The sequence below is a fragment of the Silurus aristotelis genome (genome assembly GCF_946808225.1).
Source record: "Silurus aristotelis genome assembly, chromosome: 26".
Lineage (NCBI taxonomy): Eukaryota > Metazoa > Chordata > Actinopteri > Siluriformes > Siluridae > Silurus > Silurus aristotelis.
Window position 1 is genome coordinate 100,001 of NC_139599.1, and position 15,000 is coordinate 115,000.

The window sequence follows — 15,000 nt, forward strand, 5'->3', positions numbered from 1 at the left end:
CTCTCTCTCTCACAGGCATGGTTAGATGATAAGACCCAGTGGACGACTCGTTATGGTTGTATTGCTGGTCTTTCAGAACTCGGTCCTGATGTGAGTTCATTACTGCCAACAGTGTTACAGACCTCCTGCTGTGTTTATGCTGACTGTGTGTGTGTTTATGATGACTGTGTGTGTGTGTGTGTGTGTGTGTGTGTGTGTAGGTGATAAAGACGTTGATAATCCCTCGTTTGTCAGTGGAAGGCTCTCGGATTAAAGCAGTAATTGATGGACCAGTTGTGTCTAATATCGATAAAATCGGGGCTGATCACGTGCAGAGTTTATTACTGGTAAGAAAATACCACTGCAGATTTGTGTGTGTGTGTGTGTTTTATATACACACCTAATTTCATTAGTATGGTGTAGTGTGTGCTCTGTCTCAAATCCCATGATCTGTTAATGGAGTCTGTGTGTGTGTGTGTGTGTGTGTGTGTGTGTGTGTGTGTGTGTGTGTGTGTGTGTGTGTGTGTAGAAGCACTGTGCGAGTGTGCTCTGTAAGCTGCGCTCAGCTCCTGATGTAGTGGATCAGTACAGAAATGATTACGGGTATTTGGGTCCGATGCTGTGTTCACATGTAATAAAAGCTCGAACACAGAACGTCCTACAGAGCCAGAGTGTGAACAGAACCACCCTGACCATCACACAGGTATACACACTCACACACACTCACATACTCAGACACATATTCACACTCACTCACGCACATTCACTCACACACATTCACTCACACATACACTCTCACACACACACATACTCAGACACATTCACACACACTCACTCACATTCACACACACACATTCACTCACACACATTCACTCACACATACACTCTCACACACACACATACTCAGACACATTCACACACACTCACTCACATTCACACACACACATTCACTCACACACATTCACTCACACATACACTCTCACACACACACATACTCAGACACATTCACACACACTCACTCACATTCACACACACACATTCACTCACACACATTCACTCACACACATACACTCTCACACACACACATACTCAGACACATTCACACACACTCACTCACATTCACACATTCACACACACTCACTCACATTCACACACACACATTCACTCACACATACACTCTCACACACACACATACTCAGACACATTCACACACACTCACTCACATTCACACACACACATTCACTCACACACATTCACTCACACACATTCACTCACACATACACTCTCACACACACACATACTCAGACACATTCACACACACTCACTCACACACACTCACTCACATTCACACACACACATTCACTCACACATACACTCTCACACACACACATACTCAGACACATTCACACACACTCACTCACATTCACACACACACACATTTACTCACACACACATACTCACACATTCACACTCACTCACGCACACTTACATTCTCTCACACACACACACATTCACATACACACTCACTCACATTCTCTCACACTCACTCACATTCACACACACACATTCACTCACACACATTCACTCACACATACACTCTCACACACACACATACTCAGACACATTCACACACACTCACTCACATTCACACACACACATTCACTCACACATACACTCTCACACACACACATACTCAGACACATTCACACACACTCACTCACATTCACACACACACATTCACTCACACACATTCACTCACACATACACTCTCACACACACACATACTCAGACACATTCACACACACTCACTCACATTCACACACACACATTCACTCACACATACACTCTCACACACACACATACTCAGACACATTCACACACACTCACTCACATTCACTCACACACATTCACTCACACATACACTCTCACACACACATACTCAGACACATTCACACACACTCACTCACATTCACACACACACACATTTACTCACACACACATACTCACACATTCACACTCACTCACGCACACTTACATTCTCTCACACACACACACATTCACATACACACTCACTCACATTCTCTCACACTCACTCACATTCTCTCACACTCACACATTCACTCACACTCACACACATTCACTCACATTCACACACACACATTTACTCACACACACATACTCACACATTCACACTTACTCACGCACACTTACATTCTCTCACACACACACACACACATTCACACACACACTCACTCACATTCTCACACTCACACACATTCACTCACATTCACTCACACACATTCACTCACACACATTCACTCACACACATACACTCTCACACACACACTCACACAAACACTCACACACACACACACACACTCGCATACACACAAACTCATTTAGACATACACACATTCTGTTCAGATTTGAGCACATTTACATTATCTGTGTAATGTTGTCACTGTGTCTGGCTCTCTCACTCTGTCTGTGTGTGTGTGTGTGTGTGTGTGTGTGTGTGTGTGCGCAGTCTAGACCATCCCTGTCTGTGTCTCAGAGTAGTGTGAGTGGGTCTCGGACTCCCAGCATAATTAAAGTGCCGAGCTCTCTCACCCTCATGTCCACTCGGCCGGCCACGCCCACACAGCCATCGCCCCCGGCCACAAAATATATTGTCATGGCAACCAGCGCAGGCCCCGCCTCCACACAGCAGGTAATGTGGCGCATCTAACCCACTGTTCAAATACTCTGCCTTCAAACAATAATATGTTGAAGGTACATAGTCTTTATTTGGTGTGTGTGTGTGTGTGTGTATATATGTGTGTGTTTTTTCCAAAGGTGATTACTCTAAGCTCCTCCCAGTCCAGCTCTCCTGTCACCAGCACAGTGCCAAGTGGCTCCGCCCCTCTGCAGCCGCTTGTTAAGCTGGAGTCAGGGGTCACAGGGTCAGTTTCGGGGTCGCGACCTGTACAGAAATACATAGTCGTGTCTTTGCCTTCATCATCATCATCTCTGGAGAAGAGCAACACATCACCCATTAGCACTGAGACCAAACCTGAACACACAGACACACACATGACTGGCTGAACACACACACACGCACACACCTGACATGCTGAACACACACACACGCACACACCTGACATGCTAAACACACACACAGCATGGGCAGAACATACACACACACACACACACACACACCTGACATGATGAACACACACACAGCATGGGCCGAACATACACACACACACACACACACACACACACACACACACACACACACACACACACCTGACATGCTGAACACACACACAGCATGGGCCGAACATACACACACACACACACACACACACACACCTGACATGCTGAACACACACACAGCATGGGCCGAACATACACACACACACACACACACACACACACACCTGACATGCTGAACACACACATGAAACCAGACAGTGTATGTTGTTTCTCTAACAGGGTTTGTGGTTAATGTTTCATTAAAATGTCAGATTGGATTTTGTTTTTTATATCCTGCAATAAATGAGTTTTTAATCCAGTCACGTGATCAAGTCGTTTATTTCCTGTAGAATTCAAACTTGGTGACGTCACTGTAGGCGCTGTTGAGCAGCTTTTATTCTTTGCTCTGAAAATCACGTTAACGTAATATGAAAGTGTGTGTGTGTGTGAGAGAGAGAGAGAGAGAGAGAGAGAGAGAGAGAGAGAGAGAGAGACGTACTGAAATCCTAAAAATGTAACTCCACATCCTGAACTGAATATTGTTTATATATTCACACACGCAAACACATGCGCGTGCTCTGAACTCACACACTGCAGAATCAATCGGTGGCTGAAAATTATATTTAATATAAAATAAAACCGATCAAAGGTCAAACAAATACACACTTTTGATTCCAAAAACCTGTTTGGGGAAACGCCTTAAAAACGCACGCGCACGCGCACAGACAGCGCGAGTTCAGTTATTCCAGTCCTCCAGTTTCGCTTTTTCTCCTGTTGGGAAACGAACACACACACACACACACACACACACACCTTCTGTCTGCGTTTCGGTAAGTTAAACTTAAAAACACTGCGATGTGTTCATGTAGATATTGTGGCTGTACTTACTGCGGGTGTGTGTGTGTGTGTGTGTGAGCGCGTTCCTTACAAACTCTAGTGATACAATTCTGTTCACCCGTATCACACACACACACACACACACACACAGCAGTATTCTACAGAGTTTTGCCTGAACATGTGAACATACTGCGAACACATGATGTGAAGATCTGATCATTTTAGTGATTCGGGTTTTTGAATCTCGTTCAGCAAAATGAACAAATCTTTTTTGAGTGACTTCATTCCTTTAAACCTTCAAGTATTAAATGTCGTCTATGGGACATTTTATCACGTGACTGCATGGGGGGGGGGGGGGGGCGGAATGTAGTTGTAGATCAGTAGGTGTTGCAGTTCTGTTCCGCGGTTTCATCACACGTTCAGGCATAACTGTGTGTGTGTGTGTGTGTGTGTGTGTGTGTGTGTGTGTGTGTGTGTGTGTGTGTGTGTGTGTGTGTGTCAAGTCAAATTTATTTCTATTGTGCTTTTCACAACACACATTGTCTCTAAGCAGCTTTACAGAATTTAACCGTGAAGGTGAATGATGTGTGTTTATCCCTGATGGAGACGGTGGTGAAGGAAAAACTCCCTTAGATGTTATGAGGAAGAAACCTTGAGAGGAACCAGACTCAAAAGCAGAACCTCATCCTCATCTGGGTGACATCAAGAGTGTGATTATAGTCTTTAAACACTACAGAACACTGGAGAGTGAGAACTAACATGAGCACTGGAGTGTGTGATTATGAATGATGATCTTTCTACAGTCTTTTACAGTCATTATGGTTATAAAACTAGGAGCTACTGAGCAACTCATAAAATAACTCAACATTTGAGATCAGATCCAACACCAGCTTCTCCATGCCAGAGCCTTTAAACACTCCTGGAGGTCCAGTGTCCAAACTCCACATAAAGTGGGATCCAGCTGGCACTGGTACGTCTCTAGATGGTTCGGGATGTTTGTGGGCATCTACTTCTTTAAAGGTCCACAATCTTCATGAGGTGGGACGTGACTGGAGCTGGAGAAACCTCAGGAAGCCTCGGGATGGGGAGAGAAAGAGAAGCAGTGGAGAGGAATTAGCGTAGCTGCTGTTCATGATATTAACAGCACAAGTTGATAATGTGATGTGATCAGATGTTCTGGAGCACAAGGTTATGATGTGATGTGTGTTATGTGTAGAACTCGCTAAAAACATACGTCTTTAATCTGCACTTAAACTGGGAGAGTGTGTCTGAACCCCGAACACTGTCAGGAAGACTATTCCAGAGTTTAGGAGCTAAATGTGAGAATGATCTACCACCTTTAGTGGACTTTGCTATTCTACTACCAGAAGTCCAGAGTTTTGAGATCTCAGTGTTAGTGTTTTGTAGGTAAGTAGCAGTAGTTTGTAGTGGATTTGAATCTTAACAGGAAGCCAGTGTAGGGATGAGAAGATTGGGGTTATATGGTGATATTTTCTCCACCTTGTGAGAACTCTGACTGCTGCATTCTGAACTAACTGAAGCTTGTTTATTAATGGTGTGTGTGTGTGTGTGTGTGTGTGTGTGTGTGTGTGTGTGTGTGTGTGTGTGTGTGTGTGTGCGTGCAGGATAAGTGTGTGATGGAGGATCGGTCTCTGCTGCGGAATATAAGACAAACTCCTAAACCGAGTCTCCCAGTCCTGAGTGCGTCTCACTCTCCACACACGTCTCACTCTCCCCACACCTGTCTTCTTACTCTCTTCACACCTGTCTTCTTACTCTCTTCACACCTGTCTTCTTACTCTCTTCACACCTGTCTTCTTACTCTCTTCACACCTGTCTTCTTACTCTCTTCACACCTGTCTTCTTACTCTCTCCACACCTGTCTTCTTACTCTCTCCACACCTGTCTTCTTACTCTCTCCACACCTGTCTTCTTACTCTCTCCACACCTGTCTTCTTACTCTCTCCCCACACGTGTCTCTCACTCTCCCCACACGTGTCTCTCACTCTCCCCACACGTGTCTCTCACTCTCTCCACACCTGTCTTTTCACTCTCCACACCTGTCTTTTCACTCTCCACACCTGTCTTTTCACTCTCCACACCTGTCTTTTCACTCTCCACACCTGTCTTTTCACTCTCCACACCTGTCTTTTCACTCTCCACACCTGTCTTTTCACTCTCCACACCTGTCTTTTCACTCTCCACACCTGTCTTTTCACTCTCCACACCTGTCTTTTCACTCTCCACACCTGTCTTTTCACTCTCCACACCTGTCTTCTCACTCTCTCCACACCTGTCTCACTCTCTCTCTCTCTCACACACACAGACACACACTGACCTCTCTGTTTGTTTTGTTGTCAGTTATCTCCAAACTGGTGGCTTTGGCGTTACCCATCTCACAGCTCGTCATTGGTGTGTACATTTACTTTATTTCATTCCGTTTCCTCCAATTAAATGTGTGTTTAAGGTTATGATCTCTCTCTCTCTCTCTTTCTCTCTCTCTCTCTCTCTCTCTCTCTCTCTCTCTCTCTCTCTCTCTCTCTCTCACACACATACACACATATTCCACACTCAGGTGTGCTGTACCTGAAGGAATGTCCCCGACAACCCCTGGTCCCCGTCTACCTGCTCGTCTCAGGTGTGTTTGCGCTTGTCTTAGTCGTCTTGTCGTGTCTCCCTTGTGCTCAGGATGAGGAGCAAGGGGGCGGAGCCATTAACACCTTATGTACTACCTGGAACTCCATCGTCACAATCTTTCTTTTTTGCTGGTTCATTGCAGGTGAACACACACACACACACACACACACACACACACACTACCAACAATCTGAAGTGTGTATGGGGGGTAAGTAGGTGCTGACTGTGTGTGTGTGTTTGCGCGCGTGCGTGCACGTGTGTTGCAGGTAACGTGTGGGTTTATTCCATCTATGAGCCAAGTTACGACACACACACCCCGGAATACTGCGCGAAGACGCTCTACCTTTTCGCCTTCTGGACCATCACCCTCGTCTACATCATCATCGGTCTGGTCATCACGGCTGGAACCTGCATCATGATCTGCATGTGTGTGTGCAGTCGAGCAGGAATCTCCAGCAGCCTTACTGATGATGTCTGATACACACAACATGTAACATCGCACATCATACACACAACACGCAACATCGCACACATCAGACACACAACACGCAACATCGCACACACACAACACGCAACATCGCACACACGCAACATCGCACACACGCAACATCGCACACACGCAACATCGCACACACGCAACATCGCACACACGCAACACGCAACATCGCACACATCACACACGCAACATCGCACACATCACGCACGCAACATCGCACACATCACGCACGCAACATCGCACACATCACGCACGCAACATCGCACACATCACGCACACATGTACATGACTGTAATGCTGAACCTAATAAAACTAGTTGTATTATTCTTTTTTTATTTATACACACACAGATAGTGACATATTACACAAACAGTAGGAAGGAGTGACGTGTGTGATGTGACGTGACGTGTTTAGGAGACATGCTGTATTAGAGGTGATAACAGGTTATCACTCGCCTTATCAAACCTCAATAAAGCAATAACTTCAATAAAAACTCATTTAGCATAAAGAATATGATTTGATGAACATTGTACTCATTGTATATAATCCCCTTTTCTGTGTACTGATTATTTATATCATATCCATTTATTAATTTATCAATATTTATTCATATCTATCATATATATATCAGCCTTATCAACCTGTACATATGTAACTGTTTTACACTGCAACCAATGCACGTCTGCTTTAGATAACTGCATTTCGTTGTCCTGGTACTGTAACGTGCAATGACAAAGTCTAGTCTAATCTAATCTAATGTTGGGAAAATTATCATTTGTATAGTTTGGCACAATCACAGCACATTCACATTGGGCACTCTAGTAGCGTTAGGAGCTGTGCCGAGGTTAACCGGCAGAGGGCGTCAGAGGAGCGGCTGCGCATGCAGTGCGCATGATCGCCGTATTGCGGGTTGCCAGTGTGGGACATTAAACACTTAAAAGCTGCACTTCCGCTCCAGTTAGAGCGCTTTGGAGTGAAATCTGTTCAACATGAACTTCCGAATCCGAGCAGCGCGAGAGGAGGACTGCAGAGACATTCAGAGAATGATCATGGTGTGTGTAAGTATAGGGTTCAATGTGCAAAGTGTGTGTGTGTTAATGCTGATTAACTGTATCTGCAGGAGTTGGCAGTGTATGAGAAGATGGCTGATCAGGTGAAGATCTCACATGAAGGTAAAGTTCACTTCAGAATGAATTAGTGAGAAGAGCTGCTGAGGTTCATAGACGGAGATTCGCTGTAGCGACCCCTAATGGTAGAAGCCGAAAGATTCAGGTCCAGAGTCTAAACGGTGTGTGTGTGTGTGTGTGTGTGTGTGTGTGTGTGTGTGTGTGTGTGTGTGTGTGTGTGTTACAGAGCTACTGAGAGACGGTTTCGGTCCAAACCCATTTTATCGATGTCTGATAGCTGAGGTGCCCGAGGAGCTGAAATCTGATGAAGGTGTAAAATAGATCACACACACACACTCTTATCTGTGTTCTGTACTTCAGAGAAAGTTTGTGATTATTAATAGAATTTGCACAAAGTCTCACAACTCAGCTTACTTATTCTTGTTTACATCAGAATCACTTAGTGTGTGTGTGTGTCAAGTCAAGTCAAGTTTATTTGTATAGCGCTTTTCACAACAGACATTGTCTCAAAGCAGCTTTACAGAAAACAACAGTGAAGGTGAATGGTGTGCGTTTGTCCCTGATGAGCAGCCGTGGCGACAGTGGCAAGGAAAAACTCCCTTAGATGATATGAGGAAGAAACCTTGAGAGGAACCAGACTCAAAGGGGAACCCATCCTCATATGGGTGACATCAAGAGTTTGGTCATAAATCTTTTAACAATACAGAACAATTTGTGATCATCATAGATCCAGCATCAGCTTCTCCATGCCAGGGCCTTTAAACACTCGGCATCTACTTCTCCATGATCATCCATAGGTCCATAATCTTCACGAGGTGGGACGTGACTGGAGCTGGCCAAACCTCAGGATGCCTCGGGATGGGGAGAGAAAGAGAAGCAGTGGAGAGGAATTAGCGTAGCTGCTGTTCATGATATTAACAGCACAAGTTGATAATGTGCATGTGATCAGATGTTCTGGAGCACAAGGTTATGATGTGATGTGTGTGATGTGTGTTATGTGTAGGCTTTGCTAAAAAGATGTTTTTAATCTACACTTAAACTGGGAGAGTGTATCTGAACCCCGAACACTGTCAGGAAGACTATTCCAGAGTTTAGGAGCTAAATGTGAAAATGCTCTACCGCCTTTAGTGGACTTTGCTATTCTAGGAACTACTAGAAGCCCAGAGTTTTGAGATCTCAGGGAGCGTGACGGATTGTAGCGTGTTAAGAGACTGGATAGATACATGGGAGCCAAACCATTTAGTGCTTTATAAGTGAGTAGCAGTAGTTTGTAGTCTATTCGAAACTTAATAGGAAGCCAATGTAGGGACGATAAGATTGGGGTTATATGATCGTATTTTCTTGACCTCGTAAGAACTCTTGCTGCGGCATTCTGAACTAACTGAAGCTTGTTTATTAATGATGCAGGACATCCACCTAGTAATGCATTACAGTAGTCTATTCTAGAGGTCATAAACGCATGGACGAGCTTCTCTGCATCAGATATAGATAACATATTTCTTAGCTTAGAAATATTTCTAAGGTGAAAGAAGGCTGTTTTTGTAACTTGATTGATGTGATTTTTAAAAGATAAGTTGCTCTAAAATAACTCCCAGGTCTTTTACCGTTGAACTAGTAGTTACAGAACAACCGTCTAAATGCAGGCTGAGATGCTGGAGCTTCTGTGTACTATTTTTTGGGCCGATGAGCAAAATCTCCGTTTTATCAGAATTTAATAGCAGAAAGTTATGGGTCATCCAATCTCTTATTTCTTCAACACACTCAGTTATGTGAGCTAATTGAGCTGTATCGCCTGGTTTGGATGAAATATATAGCTGGGTATCATCAGCATAACAATGGAAGCTAATTCCATGCCTTCTAATAATATTTCCTAACGGAAGCATGTATATTCTAAAAAGCAGGGGTCCTAGAACTGACCCTTGTGGCACGCCATAATTTACTAGCATTATCCTGGATAGCTCTCCATTTAAATATACAAAATGGTAACGATTGGACAGGTAGGATTTAAACCAGCTTAATGCCTGTCCCTGAATACCGATGTAATTCTGTAAGCGATCGAGGAGAAGATCATGATCTATAGTGTCGAACGCAGCACTAAGATCTAGTAAAACTAATAGGGAGATGTAGCCTTGGTCTGAAGCTAACAACAGGTCGTTAGTGATTTTAACTAGAGCAGTTTCTGTGCTATGATGGGGCCTAAAACCTGACTGAAACTCTTCAAAGATATTGTTCTCCTGCAAGTGGTTACATAACTGGGCAGCGACAATCTTTTCTAAAATCTTAGACATAAATGGGAGATTTGAAATTGGTCTGTAATTCGATAGCGTGCTTGGATCCAGATTAGGTTTTTTAATTAGGGGCTTAATAACTGCTAACTTGTGGGATTTAGGGACATGACCTAACGATAGTGAGGAGTTAATAATATTGAGAAGAGGCTCACCAGCTGTATATAACACTTCCTTCAGTAGTTTAGTGGGAATTGGCTCTAACTGATATGTTGTTGATTTAGCTTTCATAATAGCATCATACAGCTCTTCCTGTCCTATACATGTAAAACAGTGTAGTTGTGGGGTTGTAGGTACGATTGTGTTAGGAGATGCTGTCAGAGGTTGAACTGCCACAATTGTTTTTCTAATGTTATCATTGTTATCGTGTGTGTGTGTGTGTGTGTGTGTGTGTGTGTGTGTGTGTAGGACACACCACAGTTGGCTATGTGCTGTTTTTTTACACCTACAGCACATGGAAAGGGAGGAGCATTTACATGGAAGATCTGTACGTCATGCCTGAATTCAGAGGTGTGTGTGTGTGTGTGTGTGTGTGTGTGTGTGTGTGTGTGTGTGTGTGTGTGTGTGTGTGTGTAAACAGTGTTTCAGCTATGTTTCTCCTCACAGGTAAAGGTGTTGGGAAAGCTCTGATGGCGTCTGTAGCTCAAGTGAGTTTTAATCAGTTTGTGGCATTTCAATTCCTTGTGTAATTGTGTTCAGGTGACAGCAGTGTGTGTGTGTGTGTGTGTGTGTTATAGGTGTGTGTAGAACAGCAGTGTGTGCGTCTGCAGTTTTCAGTGTTGGATTGGAATAAAGCATCACTGGATTTTTACATGAGTAAAGGAGCGGAGAATCTGACCATGGAGGAGGGATGGAACGTCCTGCGCTTTCATGGAGCAGCGCTCGAGAATCTCGCAAATGAGGCCCCATGACCATCATCACAATAGTCACTATCACCACAACTAACAATCACAGCAACAAACACACCACAACCATCTCCATCAATCACAACAACAAACACACCATCACCACAACCATCTCCATCAATCACAACAACAAACACACCATCACCACAACCATCTCCATCAATCACAGCAACAAACCATCACCACAACCATCTCCATCAATCACAGCAACAAACACACCATCACCACAACCATCTCCATCAATCACAACTAACAATCACAGCAACAAACACACCACCACCACAACCATCTCCATCAATCACAACAACAAACCATCACCACAACTATCTCCATCAATCACAGCAACAAACACACCATCACCACAACCATCTCCATCAATCACAGCAACAAACCATCACCACAACCATCTCCATCAATCACAGCAACAAACACACCATCACCACAACCATCTCCATCAATCACAACTAACAATCACAGCAACAAACACACCACCACCACAACCATCTCCATCAATCACAACAACAAACCATCACCACAACCATCTCCATCAATCACAACAACAAACACACCATTACCACAACCATCTCCATCAATCACAGCAACAAACACACCACAACCATCTCCATCAATCACAACAACAAACCATCACCACAACCATCTCCATCAATCACAACAACAAACACACCATCACCACAACCATCTCCATCAATCACAACAACAAACCATCACCACAACCATCTCCATCAATCACAGCAACAAACCATCACCACAACCATCTCCATCAATCACAGCAACAAACACACCATCACCACAACCATCTCCATCAATCACAGCAACAAACACACCACAACCATCTCCATCAATCACAACAAACACACCATCACCACAACCATCTCCATCAATCACAGCAACAAACCATCACCACAACTATCAATCACAACTAACAATCACAGCAACAAACACACCACAACCATCTCCATCAATCACAGCAACAAACACACCATCACCACAACCATCTCCATCAATCACAGCAACAAACACACCATCACCACAACCATCTCCATCAATCACAGCAACAAACCATCACCACAACCATCTCCATCAATCACAGCAACAAACACACCACCACCACAACCATCTCCATCAATCACAGCAACAAACCATCACCACAACCATCTCCATCAATCACAGCAACAAACACACCATCACCACAACCATCTCCATCAATCACAGCAACAAACCATCACCACAACCATCTCCATCAATCTCAACCAGATGGAAAATTCTGTTCTGTTTATGAATGAAATGTAATGAAATATTGCATGTTTGTGATGAAACTCTGTAAGTTGTGTTTAAATCAGACCCGAGTGTAAATAATCACAACTCTGTTTAATAAACATTAAGTACACGATCACCCGTGTAAATCAAGAGAAAGCGCAAAACCGTGGCTCTGGCAACCTCGCGCGACCACGTGCCATTTCCGCACATGCGTCTTAGTACGGTGTGGTGCGCATGCGCTGTGCGAAGCGTTAGCAGAGAGACAGGTCTGTGATGTGGGTCTCTGTTTTAAAGTGTTAATGTGAAATATTTAGTGGAATTCAGATGGAGGAGAACGGAACCGACATGCAGACTGAGGTACACACACACACACACACACACCTCAAATATTTACATAAAAATAGTTCTTTGTCTAACCATGCTACCGGTAATCTGTTCGCATTAGCATCTTATTTATTATTCCTTACAGAATCTATGAATATATTTATTCCTGTACAGAGAATTGAATGATAATGTAAAATAACTTTATAAATAAACTGGAGTCTGACTGTATTATAAATGATTCAGAAGAAACCTGATGTTCAGGGTGAGGTTACACTCCACTTTAAATTCTCTCCTGAAACAGAGCAGAAATCAGGAGTCCATTCACACTTACATCAGAAACCAGTGTTTATTTCTGTGTTTTACACACACTAGGAAATGAATCGGTTATCAAGGATTCGTTTATCTTAAACGAGTCTTTAATGTGACTCAGAAGAACGAGTCGTCTCAAAGAGTGTTTCGGTCTAGTTCTACCGGACGCGCATGCGCAAAGCATAGCAAAACTCCGTAGGTCATGTAAACAGTTGAGCAGTTCATCTCTCAACTCTCCTCCGACTCGTTCATTCTTTTATCACGTGACTCCCATAGACGCTGTGCAGTTTTTATATATATATATAAAATGAATTGAACTAAATGACTCAAATAAAAGATTCATTCATTTTGATAAACGAGATTCAAAGAACCGAGTCATGAAAATGATCCAATCTTCTCATCACACACACACACACACACACACACACACTGATAGTGATGATGATGATGATAGTGATGTGATCGTAATGATAGTGACGGTGGTGATAATAGTGATGGTGGTGATGATTGTGATAGTGAGGGTGGTGGTGATGATTGTGATAGTGATGGTGGTGATGATTGTGATAGTGAGGGTGGTGGTGATGATTGTGATAGTGGTGGTGGTGATGATTGTGATAGTGACGGTGGTGGTAATGATTGTGATAGTGATGGTGGTGATGATTGTGATAGTAAGGGTGGTGGTGATGATTGTGATAGTGGTGGTGATTGTGATAGTAATGGTGGTGATGATTGTGATAGTGATGGTGGGGATTGTGATGGTGGTGGTGATGGTGGTGATGATTGTGATAGTGGTGATGGTGGTGATTGTCATAGTGACGGTGGTGGTGATTGTGATGGTGGTCATGATTGTGATATTGGTGGTGATGAGGATGATGATAATGACAGTGGTGATAATAGTGATAGTGGTGATGATTGTGATAGTGATGGTGGTGATGAGGATGATGATATTAAAGGCTGATTGTCTGATTTATCTTAAATTGTAATCTACTGTATCAGTGTAGATTTATTCATTGATTGAGACTTAAAGCACTTTAAGGTGGTGGTGTTGGTGATGGTGTTGGTGGTGATGTTGGTGATTGCCATGATGGTGGTAGTGTTGATGGTAGTAATGACGGTGGTGGTGGTGTTGATGATGGTGGTGATTCCGAGGCTGATGGTGATTCCGATGATGATGGTGGTGGTGATGGTGATTGCGATGATGTTGATGGTGATGATTGTGATGGCAGTGGTGTTGATGTTAGTGATGACGGTGGTGGTGGTGATGATGATGGTGGTGGTGTTGATGATGATGGTAGTGATGACGGTGGTGGTGTTGTTTTTGATGGTGATTGCGATGATTTTGGTGGTAATGATGGTGGTGGTGGTGGCGATTGTGGTATTGTTAATAGTGATTCTGATGATGGTGACGGTGGTGATGATGATGGTTATGATGTTACATTTTATTCTATTTTATGTGTTTTTACCTTCAGGGAGCAGAGTGACATCCTTCTGTCAGCTACAAACTCATTCACTCCCCATTCCCCTCTCTCTCTCTCTCTCTCTCTCTCTCTCTCTCTCTCTCTCTCTCTATCCCTCTCTCTCTCTCT

The 15,000-nt window shown here is 43.6% G+C and overlaps 4 protein-coding genes and 1 long non-coding RNA gene across 8 annotated transcripts in view; 4 read left to right on the plus strand and 1 right to left on the minus strand.

The window, feature by feature from the left end:
- The window catches only part of taf6 (TAF6 RNA polymerase II, TATA box binding protein (TBP)-associated factor), an 8,086-nt gene extending 4,551 nt beyond the window's left edge, over positions 1 to 3,535 (plus strand). Inside the window, exons 11-15 of the mRNA XM_083530584.1 lie at positions 16 to 90; positions 201 to 326; positions 509 to 682; positions 2,507 to 2,689; positions 2,815 to 3,535. Of these exons, the coding sequence (XP_083386710.1) occupies positions 16 to 90; positions 201 to 326; positions 509 to 682; positions 2,507 to 2,689; positions 2,815 to 3,063 (807 nt within the window). The 3' untranslated portion in view covers positions 3,064 to 3,535. The remainder of the gene's footprint in view (positions 1 to 15; positions 91 to 200; positions 327 to 508; positions 683 to 2,506; positions 2,690 to 2,814) is intronic.
- Positions 3,536 to 3,907: 372 nt separating this feature from the next.
- Positions 3,908 to 7,277, plus strand: LOC310720195 (transmembrane protein 272-like). Of its 2 annotated transcripts, none has more exons than XM_083530605.1 (5): positions 3,908 to 4,046; positions 5,679 to 5,754; positions 6,415 to 6,465; positions 6,629 to 6,832; positions 6,957 to 7,277. In XM_083530605.1, the coding sequence occupies exons 2-5, from the start codon at positions 5,691 to 5,693 to the stop codon at positions 7,166 to 7,168; spliced, it is 531 nt and encodes a 176-aa protein (XP_083386731.1). In that variant the 5' UTR covers positions 3,908 to 4,046; positions 5,679 to 5,690; the 3' UTR covers positions 7,169 to 7,277. The 2 variants fall into 2 exon arrangements, with proteins under 2 accessions (XP_083386731.1, XP_083386732.1); XM_083530606.1 differs by having other exon boundaries at positions 3,924 to 4,034.
- LOC310720200 lies at positions 5,609 to 6,408 on the minus strand. The gene is made up of 2 exons (XR_014531673.1): positions 6,093 to 6,408; positions 5,609 to 5,817 (listed from the first exon to the last, which is right to left on the minus strand). It is a non-coding gene; the product is annotated as an uncharacterized lncRNA (long non-coding RNA).
- Positions 7,278 to 7,482: 205 nt separating the features above from the next.
- On the plus strand, positions 7,483 to 11,697 carry sat2b (spermidine/spermine N1-acetyltransferase family member 2b). Of its 3 annotated transcripts, none has more exons than XM_083530607.1 (6): positions 7,483 to 8,244; positions 8,307 to 8,358; positions 8,540 to 8,623; positions 11,007 to 11,108; positions 11,205 to 11,245; positions 11,336 to 11,572. In XM_083530607.1, exons 1-6 carry the CDS (start codon positions 8,176 to 8,178, stop codon positions 11,507 to 11,509), a joined length of 522 nt encoding a protein of 173 aa, XP_083386733.1. In that variant the 5' UTR covers positions 7,483 to 8,175; the 3' UTR covers positions 11,510 to 11,572. The 3 variants fall into 3 exon arrangements, with proteins under 3 accessions (XP_083386733.1, XP_083386734.1, XP_083386735.1); XM_083530608.1 differs by having other exon boundaries at positions 7,483 to 8,238; XM_083530609.1 differs by lacking the exon at positions 11,007 to 11,108 and having other exon boundaries at positions 11,336 to 11,697.
- A 1,277-nt stretch (positions 11,698 to 12,974) lies between these two features.
- Positions 12,975 to 15,000, plus strand: part of naa38 (N-alpha-acetyltransferase 38, NatC auxiliary subunit) — a 3,492-nt gene continuing 1,466 nt past the window's right edge. Inside the window, exon 1 of the mRNA XM_083530610.1 lies at positions 12,975 to 13,138. Within this exon, the coding sequence (XP_083386736.1) occupies positions 13,106 to 13,138 (33 nt within the window). The 5' untranslated portion in view covers positions 12,975 to 13,105. The remainder of the gene's footprint in view (positions 13,139 to 15,000) is intronic.

Coding starts and splice junctions, on each gene's coding strand:
- LOC310720195 (XM_083530605.1), top strand. CDS start 5,691: ATGGAGGATCGGTCTCTGCTGCGGAATATAAGACAAACTCCTAAACCG. Junction 5,755..6,414: donor ACCGAGTCTCCCAGTCCTGA/GTGCGTCTCACT, acceptor TTTTGTTGTCAG/TTATCTCCAAACTGGTGGCT. Junction 6,466..6,628: donor CATCTCACAGCTCGTCATTG/GTGTGTACATTT, acceptor TTCCACACTCAG/GTGTGCTGTACCTGAAGGAA.
- sat2b (XM_083530607.1), top strand. CDS start 8,176: ATGAACTTCCGAATCCGAGCAGCGCGAGAGGAGGACTGCAGAGACATT. Junction 11,109..11,204: donor CGTCATGCCTGAATTCAGAG/GTGTGTGTGTGT, acceptor TTCTCCTCACAG/GTAAAGGTGTTGGGAAAGCT. Junction 11,246..11,335: donor TGATGGCGTCTGTAGCTCAA/GTGAGTTTTAAT, acceptor TGTGTGTTATAG/GTGTGTGTAGAACAGCAGTG.